The sequence below is a fragment of the Harmonia axyridis genome, chromosome X, assembly GCF_914767665.1.
Source record: "Harmonia axyridis chromosome X, icHarAxyr1.1, whole genome shotgun sequence".
Classification (NCBI taxonomy): Eukaryota; Metazoa; Arthropoda; class Insecta; order Coleoptera; family Coccinellidae; genus Harmonia; species Harmonia axyridis.
The window spans coordinates 4,888,554-4,909,663 of record NC_059508.1 but is presented as its reverse complement, the minus strand read 5'-3'; the positions used below and the strand labels follow the sequence as shown (position 1 = coordinate 4,909,663).

At 34.3% G+C, this 21,110-nt stretch overlaps 1 protein-coding gene across 2 annotated transcripts in view; it reads right to left on the bottom strand.

Annotated features, from left to right (window-relative positions):
• The window catches only part of LOC123685937, an 80,896-nt gene that overhangs the window by 43,983 nt on the left and 15,803 nt on the right, over positions 1-21,110 (bottom strand). For both annotated transcript variants that reach the window (XM_045625827.1, XM_045625828.1), the window contains exons 2-5: positions 11,893-12,162; positions 11,539-11,700; positions 8,843-9,026; positions 8,261-8,404 (exon numbers count right to left, since the gene is read on the bottom strand). In XM_045625827.1, coding sequence (XP_045481783.1) covers positions 8,261-8,404; positions 8,843-9,026; positions 11,539-11,700; positions 11,893-12,004 — 602 coding nt within the window. In that variant the 5' untranslated portion in view covers positions 12,005-12,162. The remainder of the gene's footprint in view (positions 1-8,260; positions 8,405-8,842; positions 9,027-11,538; positions 11,701-11,892; positions 12,163-21,110) is intronic.

Here is a 21,110-nt window from a genome sequence, read left to right as displayed (position 1 = left end):
TTCATTATTCATCCAAAAAATTCATCGGTTATAACAAATCATAATACACTACCCCCAGCTGGTCCCACCAAATGCTGAGCATGATCTTGGAACCGTGAATATTTGGTTTGGCTGTCGATATGGAAGCATGGCCGGGATATCCCCATGATTTTCTGCGCTTGGGATTATCGTTCTGAACCAATTCTTCGTCTCCAGTCACAATACGATGCAGAAATCCCTTCCGTCTTAGCCTTGTAGGCAGCTATTCACAAACAAACAAACGCCGTTCAACACATCTCGGCTTCAACTCATACGGCACCCAAATTCCTTTTTTCTGAATCATTCCCATGACTTTCAGGCTTGAAATGGCTTGTTGCGTCACTCCCAATTGTCCTGCCAATTATTGTTGCGTTTGACACGAGTTTTGAACCACTCTGGGCAGGTTTTTTTACTAATAGCGGCCTTACCATAGGTATTTGAGAATATACGATGAGCCTCAGACGCAGATTTTTTCATATTAAAGCAGAAAATTAAAACCGATAGCGTGATATTTGGATTTGGAGTATTTTGGACATTGATTCATTCTGACAATCGCAAACAAGCCAGATTTGTAATCTTTTCACGTATGAGCGCAGCGAAATGAAAACAGACCATGGATGTGATCCCCAGCGTGACGAAGAGAAGGAGGTGATGATTAAATTGGAGAATTCAAAATTTGTTTTGTTTATTGATGCCGGATATGGCGAGCTATTGATCCCAGGATCCTGTACAGGAATAACGCAGTACAACCCTATTCGTTATTTTTTATCCACTTTGTACTGAGCCGGTGTATTTAATTTAGAAGTGGAAGGGATTTATTCCGTCCCCAAAATATTCCTTTATTTTCAATCGTGACTGAAGTTGTTATTTTGCGCTTGCCACGGTATTTATTGAGATTTCTCTTTTCTGCGAATAATGCGGATTCTATATTTTCGAACGGATTTGAAGAAGTAGGTAATGACGCCAATTTTATTAGCGAAATAACAATCACATCACATTCCCAATTCAGGTGGAGAAAGGACCCTCATTATTTCATTATTCTTGTTACCTTTTCAATTGTGAGTGGAGTGGTTCTCGTTTATTTTTTCTGATAGAAAATCTTCAGAAAATTGTTTGAACACTCTCATCAGAATATACGATGTGTTTTATGTTCAAATCCATGAGTTGCAGGGTGTTTTTTGCATTTTATCGAAACTTTCCAACCGGTATAGCTCTTGAACGCTTTCATAGATTTTCATGAAAATTTGAGTAAACCTCCGATTTCTGAAATACTGATCAAACCGTTGTTCAATAGTTCAATTGACATAACATTCAACTTGACAGCTATGTCAAATCAGATTGGGTTTCTGAGAAGTTGTTCAGTGAAAAATTAAGTAAAAAATTAAACCACTTCTTCAATTCTTTTTCTAAAAGATAAATTCGTGATAAAAATCTACACAATGAATTTTCAGAAGTTAACTTAATTAAATTTCACCCATTCATTATTTATCCCAAAAATTATGAGAACAGCCACAAACTCAACCAGATTGGATTTGCAATTACACAGATATTGGGTACCTATTTCTTGTCCAAAATTCTTGGTGAATTTTTCATAAGTAATTAAAATTGTTATTTTATATTTACCTGAAAAATCTCCTTCGAATATTTTGTTACGGACTCATAAGATAATTTTTTCGCTACTCAGCTCAAGTTTCCTATGGTTTTGTTGGTTTTATATGAACAATAAAATTCGGAAAAAGCATCAAATAGATATGTTATAAAAATGGCTTTCCAGAGAAAATTATATTATTGACACTAAGTACCGGGTTTTTCACCATAATTTGACCCCCCCCCCTTTAACTTTGTTACTGAAAGAGGTACAAAAAATGTTTTGTACAAAAGTTCCACGAAATCGACTAGTGTATTTTGAAATGATTTCACAAAAAGAAATATATACAGAGTGGGCAACATATTGATAGCAACTTCATTTTTTAAAATGAAACACCCTGTATATTCTTCTATATCGGACTAGCTCTTTTTCCCCTGATTTCGAATATGTATATAACATATGTGTGGCCTATCTCTCTTATTCTGAGTACCACAGAGTTTCAAATTTTAAGAACCTCCTGGCAAGCTAAGTAATCAGTTTTCAAGTGGAAAGCTGCGATAATTCAAAATGTCTTTTTTTGAGTTATCTCGTGGGCAACGATTTATGACATACGTTTGTCATTGAATGAAACTATTCATCGAATATGCACTAAACAGAAGCGGAAAAATCTGAAATATTTTCATTTTATGTGAAGAACAATAAAAATAAGAAAGCTACAAGGAGAGAATACATGGAATTGCATTCAAATCATCCAATTCCAATTTATAGTGAAAAATGTATGTCATATCGTTGCCAACGAGATAAATCAAAAAAGGGCATTTTCAGTTATCGCAGTCTACCACTTGAAAACTGATTACTTGGCTTGCCAGGTGGTTCTTAAAATTTGAAACTCTGTAGTACTCAGAATAAGAGAGATAGGCCAAACATATGTTATATATTCGAAATCAGGGGAAAAAGAGCTAGTCAAATATGGAGAAATATACAGGGTGTTCCATTTGAAAAAATGAAGTTGCTATCAATGTTGCCCACCCTGTATATATTTCGTTTTGTGAAATCATTTTAAAAAACTTTTGTAGAAAACTTTTTTTTGTACCTCTTTTAGTAACAAAGTTGAAGGTGGGGCAAGATCATTGCGAGTGACGCAATAAGCCATTTCAATACGCCTGAAAGTCATGGGAATGATTCAGGAACAAGGAAATTGGGGGCCGTACGAGTTGAAGCTGAAAGATGTTGAACGGCGTTTGCTTGAGACCATCTCCTTGCAAGGCAAAGATGAAAGGGATTTCTGCATCGCACTGCAGACGAAAAGTGGGTTCACTACAATAATCATGCCTCTACGTCGGTGGCCAAACTGAAAATTCACGGTTTTGAGATCCTGCTCCGAATTTGGTGGGACCAGCTCAGCGTAGTGTATTATGAGTTGTTAAACCCGACTGAAACAATCACAGGCCATCGTTATCGAACGTAATGAATGCGTTTGAGGCGACCATTGACAGAAAAACACCCGCAATACAACGAGAGACAAGGTAAAGTAAAGATTTTACAGCATGACAATGCTCAACCCATGTTGCGAAAGTGGACAAGACATTCTTGAAAACGTTGAAATGAAAAGTCCTACCCCACTCGCCGTATTCTCCAGACGTTGCTCCTTCGGACTATCACTCGTTTCGATCAATGACACACGGCCTGGCTGACCAGCAATTCCGGTCTTATGAAGAAGTAAAAAATTGGGTCGATTCGTGGATCGCTTCAACAGATGACCAGTTTTTTCAACGTGGGATTCGTACGCTGCCTGAAAGATGGCAGGAAGTAGTGGCCAGCGATGGACAATACTTTGAATCATAAATATCCAACCAGTAATATACAATACAGCCTCGAATTTCGGAAAAAAACGGCGGAAGCAAGGTTGTACGTCTATGTATAATTATTGTTATACATACCGATAAAATGAAGATTTCCTTGGAAACTACGTTAATAAACAATATCTCTAGCAAGTTAATTCGCCAAACATAACCAATTAGTTGAACATAGCTTCGACACATAGCTTTGATCTTTGATTAAGCTTTAAACTTCGTTTCAGAAACCCGAAATGAAGCTTGACGTACAATTCACGTGTCATATTCTACCAACGTGTTAACTGACAGGATGATCGAATCAAAGTACTTTCAGCTACTCAAATAACACTTGACCATATTTTTGACAGCTGGTCAGTTGATTTTACGTTGATTACAGGAATGCGCTGCATTTCTTATTTCGCCAAAGTGCACAAATTTTAGTAGGTGTTGTTTCTTCAGGTGAAGATGGCTTTTTCAGCAGCATTGCATCGCATGAACTTTAATCGAATCATAATCATGTAAAATGTGAAGAGAAGGCGGTGATGATTAAATTGGAGTATTCAAAATTCGTTTTGTTTACCGAAGCAAGAGCTGACGTTCTCAGGAACCTAAACAGGAACATCTCAGTGGGACCCTCTTCGTTATTTTTTATAAACTTTTCACTCAGCCTTCGAATTTAATTTGGAAGTGGAGGGTTCTCTTTCTGTCCCCAAAATATTTTCTTTTTCAATCGCGCCTGAAGTAGTTACATCGCAGACGGTATTTGTTGAGTTTCTCTTTTATGCGAAAAATACGGATTCTATATTTTCACACGGATTTGACGAAGTATAGTCAATCACGTCAATTCTTTAGGGAATAACAATCACATTCTCAATTTAGGTAGAGAATGGACACTTATAAGTCCAGTATTCTTTTTACTTTGTCGATGGCGGGTGGAGTATATTATTTATAATAAAAAATCTTCGAGAAGCCGTACTCAAAACTCTCAGATATATTGAGTAGATATGAAATCTAAGAATCAACCAGAGAATTCCTTTCATCTTCCAGAGTTTTCCACGGGTGAAGGCTAGGTTAGGTTAGGGGGATCAATCAAGAATCGGCATCAATCGATAATCGCAAACTAATCCTATATATAGAGTTCTCTATAATTACCAACTGAAAACGGACACCCGAAATAGAACAATATGTGAAAATCAATGACGTGAAGTAAGCAGCTTATGGGCGCTTGTTTGAATTTGAATTCACGTAATTTTTCACGAAATTACTAATGAACTGAATTAATTTTTCAATAAACCTGCGAAGTAACATGATGCCGTGAAAACATAGAATGACATGATTCGATTCGATGGCTATGGAGTAAATTTCTAGTTGAGAACTAACTTTATTGAAATATAGTGCAGATGGTCGAGCATCCAATAATATCTAAAGAAGTCCATACCTACAAGGTAATTGAATAATTGGTTTCACTATTTATAACAATTAGCTCTCAGCTATTCCTTTTCGTTATAAGTTAGGTAGGTAGATTTCGCAATCTAAATTTCACTAAAATTGAAAAGGCAAAGGAATAGATCCTGGTGTGAAAAATTAGATTAGTAAAATTATCAGGTTCATGAAATATTCAAAAACAATATCGAAAGAAAATTATCCATTACTTGGATAATTTTGGATTTTGGGCGTTGATATGGAATGAAATTTTCAAACTGATCTAATCATTAGATATTCACAAGTTAATTTCCTTCGAAAGGTATGTTGGATATGGATGGTCAGACGTATTTACTCGAATTTGACCTCGTATTCTTCATCAGTTAGTCGAGTTCAATTGTCTGAGATCATTTTAAATCATGAGACACATTTATCACCTTTATGGAAAAATATTCTTCTGGACAGAGCCGTATCTACGTACTCTTGCGCCTGTGGCAATATAATAGGTAGCGTCCCCAATTTTGGAAGATTTTTTTTTCATCCATTATATTTTCTTATAGTATTTTTCTGTTCATAATTTTCGTTGAAATTTTAAAATTATACACAATATTATTTCGGCTGTATAATCAATAATAATAATAAACAAATTAATAACAATAATTGATCTTTTTTATTTGGAGTATTTTGGACCAAATTAAATATTGATTCATTCTGACAATCGCAAACAAGCCAGATTTGTAAATATTTCTACGAATGAGCGCAGCGAAATATAAACAGACTATGATGTGATCCTCAGCGTGACGAAGAGAAGGAGGTGATGATTAAATTGAAGCATTCAAAATTTGTTTTGTTTATTGATGCCTGATATGGCGAGCTATTGATCCCAGGATCCTATAAACTATACAGGAATAACACAGTACAACTCTATTCGTTATTTTTTATGAACTTTGCACTGAGCCGGTGTATTTAATTTGGAAGTGGAAGGGATTTATTCCGTCCCCAAAATATTCCTTTATTTTCAATCGTGACTGAAGTTGTTATTTTGCGCTTGCCACGGTATTTATTGAGATTTCTCTTTTCTGCGAATAATGCGGATTCTATATTTTCGAACGGATTTGAAGAAGTAGGTAATGACGCCAATTTTCTTAGCGAAATAACAATCACATCACATTCTCAATTCAGGTGGAGGACCCTCATTATTTCATTATTCTTGTTACCTTATAAATCGCGAGAAAATTATACAGGCTGTATATGAATGGTTGCGAAAAAATTCTGGGAGCGACTCCTTGTCAAAAAATAATGTGGGTCTTTCATTGAAACTTTTTTTTTGAGCCACCCCTTGCTTAGTTACAGCTCCTTGAAGATGGCGCACGAAAAGTTGTTTTTAATTTGTGAAAAGTTTATAATTTTTTTTTTTGTTAGAGTTATTCTATATTTGTACCAGTTCTCAATAAAATAAAACGTTTTGACATCCGCCCATTGGATAAATTTGAGGTCGAAAATAATTCCAACCTCCCCAACTCAGGCGTATTATCTGTTGAGATCTTAATCGTTCAGAATGGACCAGTCTATCCAAAATTAATTTGCTTCTTGTAAAATATGAATAAAGATAAATTAATTGCGAAACAAGTTTTAGGGGTGGCTTTTTCTACCCCTTGAAATCATTGAGGAGCACCACCAACTGTTTTTTTGAATGCCTTCTCGTCCGAATAAAATGTCAGTTTGATTTCATTTTTGTGAATTTTTCGGTTTTCAAGAAGAAAATTAAAAAACACTTTTCAGGCGCCATCTTTAGAGGGCTGTAACTAAGCGGGAAGAGGCTCAAAGAAAACGGTTTATATGAAAGACCCACCCTATTTTTTGACAAGGAATCATCCTTAATTTTTTTCGCAACTATGTATTCTCCTGAACACCCTGTATATATTTACTTATTCTCAATGAAACCATTGAAATACACATTTCATATACATATAAAGAGATAACTCTTGAAGATATAAAAAACCGATTGTTATTAAATTGTATCAAAGAAAAAGAAGAAATACTGACAAGCTTGATGAAGCGCAAAAAATTCGTCAAAATAGGGGTAAGCACATATGCCGACGCGCGACCGTAATATTTATGACTAGATTACGGCACTCTTGACCATAGCCATATTTATATTCTTACCTTAAAGTTTTGTTCATCTTGTAATTATTTTAGGCCAGTGCCACCTTTGCACGCCCTAGATACGGCCCTGCTTCGGAAAAAGAGCAAACATATAAAAATAATAAATGCATGCTTGTGACGTTCGATTTCCCCCTGATCATGGGGGAATGACATTCTGTAGGTTTTCTTATTCGTCTATTTTAGATGACATCAATTTTTTTTGCGATGATTCCGTTCTTCGTTGATCTTCTTGTATCTTGGAATTTTTTGACTCTCTCTTCAAATAACCGAAAAATTGAAACAAATCAGTCCATTATTCGAGAGATATTCTGTGATTATTTTTTCCGTGCCTCAGATGAATATCTGAATTTTGAGAAAATTCACTTCATCGCTGGAATTTTCAATAGGTACATGCAAAATTTCAGTGAAATCCGACGGATTAAAAACCAATATTTTACAAATCTATAAATGAAGAAATTTTGTATGAAGATTTGTTTTACCATTTTGTAACGTATCAAAATGAAAGGAAATATTTTAAATGATTGGAGAATCAGAATTTCATATGAATATACAGAATTTACCCATTAAGCAAGTCTTTAGCACAAATCATTTGATAGCAATAGTGTACTCGGGGCTAAGAATGACGAACAGAATCGATTTTGACCACCAATTATTCATCAGCGAGTCCTACCACTCGTCGGGCAAATAACAGAGATTTGGCTATTCCTAAAACAAGTGCAACCAGAAAATCGCGTAAATTTTTTCAACATAGTTATCTCTTAAAAAAAAACAGTCTCTGCGTTTGAAGATACGATTGACGTGAAAATGATTAATTTTTGTATTGAATTTTCCGATAGGAAAGTTAACTATACATTTTTCATTTGAAGTTATCTCCTCGAAAATTTTCACCTTGATAATTCACTCCGAATATTTTTTGTTTTTCGTTAACGAGCTTTTCTCTAATTCTGTAGCAAATACGTATATTCTGTCGGACAGTTCTGCCAATCAACATTTTCCAATGAAAAAAAAACTAAGCGATATTTATCGAAGCATTCCATTAATTTCAATTGAAAATTGAGTGAATTAGAGGCGTAATGTATAATATTCGTACACAAGACTCATTCTAACATGCGTTCATTCAAAAAAGTTATTACAATGACTTTTACACTTGCATTATAAATAAATTTTTTCTGACAAAGAATATTTGAATGAATGAGAAGCAATACCAGTTATAATAATCATGAACACTCACTGCATAAGAAGAGTTGCTATATCATCGTCAGAGTAGAACACAACAGGAGGAGAATACCTTTCGTTGACACCACAAATTTGATAATCGCTAATACTATACATTGGTTCAGTTCCAGCAGCCAGTTGTAGAAAACCTCCATTGCAACTGAAAAAAAAAATGCCCTATGCAGCTACTGCTATGTTTTCAGAATCAGAATTGAAATGGAAGAAAAACCTATTGATTATTTTTAACTTCAAAATTAAAACAAAATTTTTTAAATTAAGATCATTTTTCTCAAATCAGAATTATATTTCGTCAAAATTTTAAATGCTTTCCATGTTATTTAGAATTTAATTTTGAAAAGTTAAAAATTTGATTCTGGCACAAGATAAAAAAAATGTGGATGATGGAAAATTCCAAAATTTACTGACAGCAGTGCTATAGACAGTTCACATAAAAAATTAGCTAGATTTTTCCATGATATCAGTAGATACCTATGTGCAAAGACTGTTTAGCTCTATTTAAACAAATTAAGAGGTTGAAATTACTTTTTTCACTAGATGTGAAATCATTTTTCCCAAATAATATATTTGATTTACTCACATCGTTCCATTGTGCCTTCCAATGTTGACTACCCTGTATATTTGAATTTCCACCCTCTCAGTTCTATCAGGAATGAAAGTGTAGGAGCAAGCATCTGGTCCTTGTAAAGAAGGAGATTTTATCTGACCGAAGGATTTTCCCGACTTTTCTTTCAGCTCCGATGAAACGATACTCACGTTACACACTAAAAGAAAAAAAAACATTATAAATACTTTTGGGGACGCTTGTCACAATGTCTGTAATTTTCGAAATTTGATTATATCGAATGCTAAGGTTCGACTCACTGATTTCCTTTCTCAAATTCGATTCATTCCGTTCAGTCGGCCGGCCATTCGTAAACATGATAACTCTTGCCAGAAACCAAATGAGGAAAGCTCTTGTTAATTTATACGCCAATTGCACCCTTGGATTTACCTATATACAATTTAACGGTCTCCAAGTGTTGAATTCGAGCTTAATGCATGAGAACTCAAAAATTCCTGACTACACGTAAGTGGTTTTTTCAATTTTTTCAACTGATTCGACGATTCGATTAGGAAATTTCTACCTTTGAAATCGTTCAGAGATAGGTATACCTAAGGTTGATTATATCGATGATAATATTCACTACAATATCAGTTCATAGAAATTTTTAAAGAAAGGCGAATTATCAAATCACCGCCAAAGTTGTTATGATCCTTTCGAGACATTCAGAAGTTTTATCTGTTCCGAATCCATACAAAATTAGATACAGAAGATACCGACCGATCATCCAAGACGAAACTCGATATAATTACTTCCAAGGAACTTGAGATCTCTTCAGAACTCAAGATCTCTCGAGTATTCTCAACCTCGATTTTCACAGTTGTAGAACCACTCTATCGGAATACTTAGTATCTATAAAAAAAACGCTGCAGAATTTCCTCAAGGCTTTACTTCTCTTACACCGTTTCATTCATGACGAAATTTTCACCGCTAGAACTGTGGAACATTGATCCATTATTAATTCTTAATCAGAACAAGTTTTATATTTTCTATGATTTTCCTACCAATGAGATGGGTTATCAACAATGGACTGGTTTAGTGATGTTGATAATACTATATTTGACACGATATAATTAAAATATAGAGCAAAACTGATAAATCAGTGAAAAAATTTTGAAATTCCATCAATAAATGACTGAGAAATAGATTATTTAAATTTACGTATTTTAGCGCGGAACGTCTTTGGTCTCCGACTCGTCTGTGACGTCACGCCACTTGCCTGTGATCGCTACACCATAAATTACGTTTAAATACTTAGCCGCGCCACGGCTCTCGCGCCGTTTGTAGTTGTACAGTGTAGTTTTAACTCGAGTTTTGTTTTCATGTCACCATAATGGAAGAAGGCTTCGTGAAAGGACAAAGTTATTTTTACTCAATAACTTATTTCAAAACAACTTACTTATTTTTATTATCAGAAATAGACAGCTAGTACTGATAGGTTCTTACATCAAAAAGATCTTCACACACATATGAAGTAGTTTTAGGTCCAATTAAGTCACGCCTCACTAATTTGCAACACTTCTTCCTTTGATTCATGTCATTTGGTTCATGAAAAAACAATTTATTGGGGATTTTAATTGTCGTGCTTGCACGCATAGGCACAATACAATATTTGTAGGATTTTTTTTTATTTCAGCCATCGTGTAACGAAAAAAACATGACACGAACGGCACAAGTGATTGTACACCAATGAATTCTTAAGCACTCTGCGAATACCAGTCGCCTCGTGTAAGTGGCGTGACGTCACACACTAGACTATGAAATTATTCTTCCAAGCGCAACTTCAAAGTCCCATAACTTTTTCATTTCTAGAGATATTTCAATGATTCTTCCACATTTTTGTTTCATTTTACATTTTTAGAATTAATCCTTAACAAAAAAATGAAAACTAGTCCATTGGAGGATATATTGTATAAGCGTACAGTTCCGAACTTATTTCAAGTCTATCGTCAGATATCGGGTTGAGAACAAAAGATCAATTTGATCGCAGTTCCCGGAAGGCTAAAAGATACCAATTTTATTGTTATTAAAAAATTTTCAAGATGGTATTATTTTATCAGGATGGCTGTATTTTTCGAGAGTTAGAGAATAATAAATCCTATTTGGCTATTTGGATCATTACGCAAATCGGATTTCAAGGGATTTTCGAACAAGATATCATTGCCATCAATATTCTGACTTTTTTATTCGAAAAATGAGAGCTTTTAATAGTGAGTAGCTTTCGGGGAGTATCGAGTTTCTCGTTATTCATGAGTGGAAAACTCCAACATCGGATAAAAACGTCGTCTCTTATTCCAGCTTCGCAGTTTCTCTCTAATCAATGAAAGCTAATTGCATGAAAACTAGTACAAATAACAAAAGCTATTTACGGCAGTTAGGATCCTTTCAAGTCGAATTATACACTAATGGAAATGAACTAGTCGTTTTCTATTGGAGAGTTGATTGACGTCCAGACCAAGAAAAACGGTCATTCGTTATGTAAGAGCTAACGTATAGCCATCGGAAATTCTCAATTGTCAGGAAATGCGGAATGAAAGTTCTCTTATCCAGTCAGGAATATACCAGATCAATAAATTGGTTTTAGGAAGAGGGATGATACTGATCCTGTTGGGATCTGCTCCTCAATATTTCATTTCCATTATAAGGTCAAGGAAATTTCACTCCATACTTACTATGATCGCAATAAAATTCAAGTCCGCACTGTGCACAGCGATTGGGAAAGCGTTTTCCACAGGGGCAACCTCCATCCTCTACACAGCATGCACACTCGTAGCTGTTTTTGTCCCATGGGCATTGGCAGCCTTCTGCTTTTTGAGTCCACAGGTCGATTTGATCTGGAAAGATAAATTCTTGGCAATAAAGGTACGCTGCAGGATGTGAAACAGTTCCTAATCTTATCAGGAAACAGATCAGGCTTATTTGTTGGGATTTCCTCGGGAAATAGAGGAGATACAGCAAGCTTAATGTGTCACCTGTTGGTTACTTTATTTGTTCTGATTTAATATCACGTGTTATTTGGAACTTACTGTTGGCGTCAACATATATGGTGGTCCACATGAACTGTTGTGCACTTAGGGGTAGTAAAAACCATAGCGTCCACAAAAAAATGGTACGATATAGCAATTCACAAATTCCCATCTTAGTTTTTACTGTTCGAGCAAACAGTCTGCCAACCTTGTGGTGGGATCCTTCCCTATTTCACTGTACATGGTTTATCATCTTAATCCCTCAGTGCATTTTGCCGCAGTTCCAATCCTCAAGATAACATAAGATGTCTTGCATAATGATGATGAAATCTGCAATCAGATGAAAAAATTTTCAACAGAAAAAAGTCCTTGTTCTTCATTTCACAAATATATAAAAGATTATAATATTCGAATGAGTTATTCTTCATGAAAATCATTTGAGATAAGAAATCGACATGTTTGCAGAATTTGTATACACGGTGTCCGTAAAGTATGGAACAAATTCATTTTTAGCTAAACAGACCATTTTAAGATATAATCCTGAAACACGTCGATTTTTTATTTTAATTTACCGTATTTTAAAATAATGATCTAATATACAGGGTGAATTACTTTCGAGTAATTACGTCACCGTCATTTTTTTTAATGGAACACCCACATTTTGTCTCAATTTTCCGATTACTCTAGCTGAGCTGATTCCAGAAATGTATCACATGTTGATTCCAATCGGTACAGGGTGGACAAAAATACAATTGTTTTGTGTGTGCTCATAAAGTAACGCGTAACATTCTTTATTAGTTAAATTAACAATATTATCAAAAATACTTATTGTCTAGCGTTTGAATGTAACACCCTGTAGTTTGTTACATTTTTAGATTAATAAAAATGAGTTTTTTCCAAACATGTTTGGTACTTGTGGTCTAGTAGACAGAATATGAAGGAAACAATTTCTTATCAATTTAAAAGAAAAACATAGTCGTCTAGTTTTTTGTGAAATGTCATTATTTGTTTAGTAATTTATTGGTGTTCAATGACAGTTTAGTACTACAATATTTTTGGTATTCGTGAATGTTTTAATTATTGCTTAGATTTAATTTATTATTTTTGTCCACCCTGTACCAATTGGAATCAACATGTGATACATTTTTGGAATCAGCTCAGCTAGAGTAATCGGAAAATTGAGACAAAATGGGGGTGTTCCATTAAAAAAAATGACGGTGACGTCATTACTCGCAAGTAATTCACCCTGTATATTAGATTATTATTTTAAAATACAGTAAATTAAAATCATAAATCGACACGGATGTGTTCTCTATTTTCTTGAATTTTAGTTTTTGGTACAATTCTCATCAATTTGATGAGATTCTAACCATTTAAATTAACCTAACCTAACCTAACCATTTTAATTGAAGTGATGATTTTGAAGTGTCAACAAGGATTCAAATGAGGGATATTTCATTCCCTTCTAGATCACTCCGGATTCACGTTAAAATCTTCAAACTTATTTAGATAATTGGAAAGGAATCCATTCGTCTGATTAATGTAAAGATAAAACGACAAGTTCAAAGTGCTTTCGGTTTGCCCTTATCTTTTTTGAAATACCTTAAATGCTCCTGCTTAGAACTTAATGACGGAGAGTTTGTTTTGCTATCTGATTATTGCAGATGAATACTCGTTATACTGAGAATGACAGGTCCAAATTGAAATTCTTGTTTTTCTGATCCTGGTTGTTGAGTCCTCTGCACCATTGTATTTGTTGACCTTTCAACTTTGTCCCTTCAGTTGACGTTTGCTCGTAATCGTAATGAATGTTAACATTTTGGGGTGAAAATGTGCCAAAACAAGGTAGTTTGGGCGTTTTATACACAGGGTGGCTCATGAATATTTCCCTGGATTTGTGTTTTTTCGGAAAACTACGAGATAGTTTTTATTTGGAGGGGGAAGGTACATCTTGTGAATGAAAATTAGTGAGTGTGCCCCTCAAGGAAACTTGTCATAAACTACGTAGAATAGTTTTCATTGCTAGGCAAAACTTCTCCCTTCTGTGGAGGAAAAGTAGAACTTTTCGATGAATACTCAGAGACTTATTGAATCAATACAAGTTAGCGATAAACTAAAATACAAACTCAATGAAAAGAACACTCTAAATGTACATAAACTCCATGTGAACGTGCCTCTCTTCGAAACAAGTCATACTCAGAAACAATTTTTCATTTCGGACCAAAATTGTAAAATGTAATATCAATAAAAATAAGGGAAATATGTCAACTTGATCAAACTATGGTGGAAGAGTTTATTACCATCAATAATGAGTTGATAATGTCACTTTTGTGAGCATTTATATTATTGAACAATCTATTTTTGGTAGGTGTGCATGCATATGCTTTTGATTTTGTATTTAAGATAGAAGGAGATTTCAAATGAGGTTGGATATTGATGTTTGAGAAGATTTATAGATAGCTAACCAGGTCGAAGAGAAGGATAGGTGCAAAACAAGCCACTTGCCCTTAAGTTGCCTGGCCTCCTCTCCATGTGGTTAGGGATTCACGGCTTGACTTGATTTTCAATCTACTTGGCTTGAGCTTGACTTGAATCCAAGTCAAGCTCAAGTCGAGTAATAGTTTTTAAATCTCAAGTCAAGTTAAGTATTCATTTATCTTACTCGAATCATATCAAACTACTTGATTTTTGGCAGTTTTTTTGTGTAGTGTCACATCAATAAAAAAATGATCAAATGAGAAGGAACCTTGCAAAGAACACCTTCATTTATTAAACTTATTGTATAAAAGAACCGAAAATATCAGATTTTTTTAAATAGAAATATAAATTAAATTACTATGAATCATAACAGAATGAAAAATAATAAGAAATAAAGTTTCTTAATACTCAAAAACCTCCAGGCTTTGTTCGATTTCATAATTTTCCATCCAGTATCTAAGATACATGAGGCAACATATACATTTGTCGCCTAACCTATTGCGGGTTTTTATAGCTGTAAGAGCAGCTCTGGAAAATTGTCTTCCAACAGGAGCTGAAGATGCTGGAGTTGATGAAAAATCCTTGGCCATTTCGGCAAGTTTGGGAAGATATTTCTGAAACTACCAAAATCCACCAATAGATTTCATAGAAATGTGAGAAAACTACTGATAAAGTCAGACTGGCGAATGCTTCAGCCTCTCGGCGTTCGAGGAATCCCCTTAAATTGCAGAAATATATGCCGTACGACGCGTGCATATCAAGCTCAAGTAATATCAAGTAGCATGATATCGAGTCAAGCAATAAATATCTAAAATCAAGTCAAGCTCAAGTATGTAATTCTACACGAGCTTGATTTTCAAGTCAAGTAGTTGGTTGAAATGTCAAGCTACTTGGCTTGATGAATCCCCATAGGACAGTAAGTCCAGCAAAATCGACCTCGAATCGGAGATCATTATGAATGAAGTATACCTAAGTCATTATAAAATCTGGTCAGTCAAAATAGGACGTTGTTATTGTACAGTGCATCCCATTTTGGGTGAGACTGCCAGGTTTCTCGCTTGTAATAGAGCCTTGCGGTTTTCACGTTCCTGTCCTACTTTTTCGTGAAACTCAAGTTGGTCTAATCAGATTTTGCATAACTGTTTCCGTTCAAGAGATACAGGGCGATTTTGGAAATTGATACTTTTCGGACCCCTTCTTTATCTCCGAAGTTATTAGAAATAATGCTGAGGTAAAAACTACGTCTGAATCAGAATTCTGCGTAGAATCCAGTGGCGTACTCAAAATTTTTTGTCGGGGTATGGTTTTGAAGATTCAACATAAACCTATATTTTTTTTAATGGAACACCCTATATATCATTACTTCGTTGAATTCGTTATTTTTTTCCCTTCAAAGAGATGTATGATACTATGTAGGTAGGATGTTCAGAAATGTTAAAAAAAAACACTAAAACATCAAATAATGATGATTTTTTGTAAATGGGCCATGAATTTTCTATGTTTCAATAAGAGGATTATAACTTTCGATTTTTAAAAGTAGTAGGTCATTGATGATACAAACATCCTTGTTGTTATTATGGTTACTATGCATTTGGGAGCATTGTTTTATCAAGTAGGCATTAGAGGGAAAAAATCAATCTGATCTAGCTTTCATCGCTATGAATTATTGTTATTATTATTTATTCTTCTTTTATATGAGAAATCCATTTGTCCATTACCAAAAAATTATCATTATTTGATGTTTTAGTGTTTTTTTTTACATTTTTGAACATCCTACCTACATAGTATCATACATCATTTTGAAGGGAAAAAAATAACGAATTCAACGAAATAATGATATGCATGGTGTTCCATTAAAAAAAATATAGGTTTGTGTTGAATCTTCAAAACCATACCCCGAAAAAAAAAATTTAGTACGCCACTGGATTCTACGCAGAATTCTGATTCAGACGTAGTTTTTACCTCAGCATTATTTCTAATAACTTCGGAGATAAAGGAGGGGTCCGAAAAGTATCAATTTCCAAAATCACCCTGTATCTCTTGAACGGAAAGAGTTATGCAAAATCTGATTAGACCAACTTGGGTTTCACGAAAAAGTAGGACAGGAACGTGAAAACTGCAAGGCTCTATCTTAAATAACAAGTGAGAAACCTGGCTGTCTCACCCAAAATGGGATGCACTGTACGTTTAAAGATAAAATTCCAATAGGGACAGCAATTCCTACAAAATTGACCTCGAATCAGAGATCATAATGAAAGAAGAATACCTGAATACCTCATATATTATTGTGTCAGCGTCTAACATAAGCTGCTCAGCAGTTCTGAATGCTATTCTGTTGAGTACTTTAATTGCAGAATATACGAATAATGTTTGAATAGAAGCTTTCCATTAGGATGCCCTCATGAATATTCAAATCCGCCATGAAGGCTCTATTTTAGGCTGAATTCCACGTCCAAGTTGCCGCCGAAGGATGATGTTTATCGAGCAATTACAAGGGTAAAACTTTTACCTTCCCTTGATTTCGGTGGACTATTCTTTTGTCTATACCTAACGAATTTCGGTTTCAGGAATACTAAGCGAAATTCCTGTTTTCCCGAGCGAATAAAGGATTATACTTAATTATTTTGGATCCAACTGGCAATTTATACACGTCATAAGGTATTTATTCCATCAGACGAGTTCGTGCGTTGAGGTATCTAATATACTTTTTTAAGTTACAGACTACATTTCATTTGAGCAGTATCTGAGGCATCTTAGGCCCAGTTTCACCAAATGCTTCAATCTTGACTCCTAAGTGAGGCCTTAGATCACGATTAATGTAATGTAGCGTTTCACCACACTCCAAAGCGCCATTTAATCGACCAATCGCGATTTAGCACTAATCGGCCATTTTTGGAGGATTATAACCTTTCAAGTTGAGATTAATAATTATTTATCAGTAGTGAACTCTTGTCTATGTAATTATTTTTCCGGAAATTTCTAATTTTTGGGTCAATTTTATCAAAATATGACTATATGTATAGGCTCAATATTTCCCATTTAAAATACACGTAAACTTTGTTTTTGTGTTTTATGAAATTTATTGCAAAGAATAATTTATTGATATGTTTGATTGAAATATTATTTAAGAAGCAGTTAAACTTGTTAATAAAAATAAATAAGTTAATAAAATTACTTATATAGTTTTTCTTCCAGAATGTGTGGTTTTGTGAAATGGGATGATATCTTTTTAACTTCTGCAAGTTTCCGACATTTCGAAGCACATCACTCGACATTTTCGGCAAAAATTAACTTTGGTTTTTGTTTATAAGATGACAAATGTTTTGAAATGTTATAAGTTATGAATGAATGACACCTGACACCTAGCGCCAATGGTGGTCATCACTGCTAATACGATACAAAACACTATATAACTTTTTGTTCACAACGTTGCCAAATGGTTTGACTATTTAATCGCGATTTGGTTAATCGCGATCATCTTCGGACGGGTTGATGCATGGTGAAACAGAAGACACTGTTAAGCCTGCTTTAGTAACAAGCGGAGTTTAATCAATCTGGGATCAAGTGCTGTTTGGTGAAACTGGGCCTTAGAAACTTTTTTCTTTGCGGTTTGTGTTATAGGTCGGCAAGCGCTTCATTTTTGTTCTGTACTTAATTCCAAAGATGAATTTTTGCACTGCCAATTTCTGGAATTGATTTTTATCGAAAGTAGGGATTTACGGCTTGGCTTGATTTTCAAGCTTCTAGGCTTGAGCTTGATTTGATTTCGAGTCGAACTCGAGTCAAGTAGTAGATTTTCAATCTCAAGTCAAGTATTTATTCATCAAGAACTTGAATCATATCAAGCTACTTGATTTGTAACAGTTTTATTGTGTAGGGTCACATCAATAAAAAAAATGATGAAATGAGAAGAAACCTTGCAAAAAAATACTTTTATTTATTAAACTTATTGTGTGAAAGAACCGAAAATATCAACGTTTTTGAAATAGAAGACAGAAAAATAGAATCATATATGTGAAAAGTATAGTCATTTTTTCAATCCATTCTTGTAAGAATTCCGAATTCTTGGAAAAAGTTGGAAATGCCACCCTCCAATATTTGCCGCCCCTCTAGAGCGGGCCCTGCGTCTTCAAGTTCTCCTGCTGAGTTTCGATTTTATAAAACGCTTGAACATTTTGTTTTTTCTCTTCAAGATTATTGAGTGAAACAATCGGATGATGCGGATGAACCAGAATTTTGAATTCGAATGCGCCCACGGCCAATCCTAATTAATTTTCGAAATTAAATTTATTCAATACATAGGTACTTCTAGGAATTCGGATTTCTCGGAAAAAGTAGAAAATGCCGCCTCCAATTTTTGCCGCTTCGGTGAAATTATTTTTGTTTTTTCATGAGAAAAAATTCTTTATATAAACACATATATGTAAGTGTGTAATATTTTTTGATTAGATTCTATATATTTTTCTTGTTTCTAATATTCTTTTTTTTTGAGTCTTTTTCTTATTGAATGAAAACATTAATTAATTTCAATGGTTTTCAAATTTTCATTTTCAAAGTGGCTCCAGCTTTCAGAATTCTGAAACTACCAAAATCTATCAATAGATTTCATAGAAATGAAAATGAAATGAAAACTACTAATAAAGTCACACTGGCGAATGCTTCAGTCTCTAGGCGCTCGAGAAATCCCCTTATTTAGTCTAAGTGCGCACGAGATTGCAGAAATATATGCCGTGCGACGCGTGCATATCAAGCTCAAGAAATATCAAGTAGCTTGATATCAAGTAAAGCAATAAATATCTAAAATCAAGTGAAGTCAAGCTCAAGCTTGATTTTCAAGTCAAGTAGTCGGTTAAAATATCAAGCTACTTGGCTTGATGAATCCCTTACCGAAAGTATGATTATAAATCAATCCTTCCCACGGAAAAATATATTTGACTCTTCAACCTTTTGATTTTGGCAATAAACGTGAATCATGTGATTATTTTCCTTTGAAAGGGCTCTAAATTCTCTAATCCTACCCAAAATTTTCGCAAAGTCAACAATATCGTTTCCAATTATGCATTAGCCTAAAATGCGTTATTGAAAGTATATATTTCCCACAGAAAACCATGTATGATTGAACCATGACCACATATTATTATAGACTAGAGATAGCAACCTTTTTGTGTTTGAATAAGAGTGAAAATTGTCGAAAATGCTGAAAGTTATCTGTTAAATATTCTTGAATGCCATGCATTTTATTATGGAAGTGAAATTCCTGACAATAAACTTAAATTATAAGATTACTCTTCTTCGAAAAGGTGCTAAATTACGAAAAGCGTTAATTTTCGCAAAGTCAGCAAAATTATATTGAATTAGGCATTACTCTGAATATGCGTGATTGAAAAAAAATATTTCCTCAAAAGAAAATATTCGGCTGAACTTTCGCATGTTTCATCATAGGTCAGAAAAAGCAACTTTTTTGTGACAATATCGAATACTCTCAAAAATGTTGAATCTACTTCGTATAGATATGGTTTTTCTGTTTTCTACCCCATATTACTACTAGATTGTACTACCTTTGGGGAATTCTTGGCAAGAAAAGGATTTCCCACAGTATATTGCAATTTGTTTGGCTTCAAACAAAGTGAAAATTGTCGGAAATGTTCAAAGCGGCCTCATAAATGAATGTTTTCTATCCAATACTACTTAATTTTTAGCAGTTTCGTTGTATAGTATCACATCAATAACAAAATATGATGGAATGAGAAGGAACCTTGCAAAGAACACTTTCATTTATCAAACTTATTATTTAGAAGAACCGAAAATCTCAACTTTCTTGAAATAGAAACAAAATAAAGTTTCTCAATATTGAGAAACCTCTAGGCTTTGTTTGATTTCATAATTTACCATATTCAGGATCTAAGACACATGAGGCATCTTGTCTCCTAACCTATTGCGGGTTTTCGTAACTTCAAGAGCAGCTATGGAAAATTGTCTTTCAACAGGCGTTGATAAAAAAAATAAAAGTTTGGAAAGATATTTCTGATACTACCAGAATCTAACAATAAGATTCATAGAAATGTGAGAAAACTACTAATAAAATCGCACTGGCGAATGCTTCAGTCTCTCGGCGCTTGAGGAATCCCCTTATTTAGGCTAAGCGCACGAGATTACAGAAATATATGATGTGCGACGCGTGCATATCAAGATCGAGTAATATTAAGTAGCTTGATATCAAGTCAAGCAATAAATATTCAAAATCAAATCAAGCAATAAATATCCAAAATCAAGTCAAGCTCAAGTATGTAATTTTTTACGAGCTTGATTATCAAGTCATGTAGTTGGTTAAAATGTCAAGCTACTTGGCTTGATGAATCCCTATGCATGATTGTAAATGAAGTTTTTCCGCATCCATAACCGTGTAGGAAAACTAATACCTACAACGGATTCCACTTTCTCATATTATATTCTAGACTAGAAATTGCATTTTATTTGAAGGATGTCGTTAAGGTTAAAAGTCTTCAGGAAGATATTATTGTTCAATATTTTCTATCCCATACATTGTACTACCTACGAATGGGAAACGCTTCGGTATAAATTTAAATTGTGGGATTACTTTTCTTCGAGAAGGCGCTCAATTCCAAGAAATCCTAATCCAACGATAAATTTTCACAAAGTCAACGATATCGTCTCGACTTATGCATCTGTCTGAAATGCATGATTGAAAATGTAGATTTCACCAGGAGAGTCGGCAATACTACTTCAAATGCGGATCAACCGTTACGGAAGTGTAGGTTGGTCTATTGAACCAAGGGATA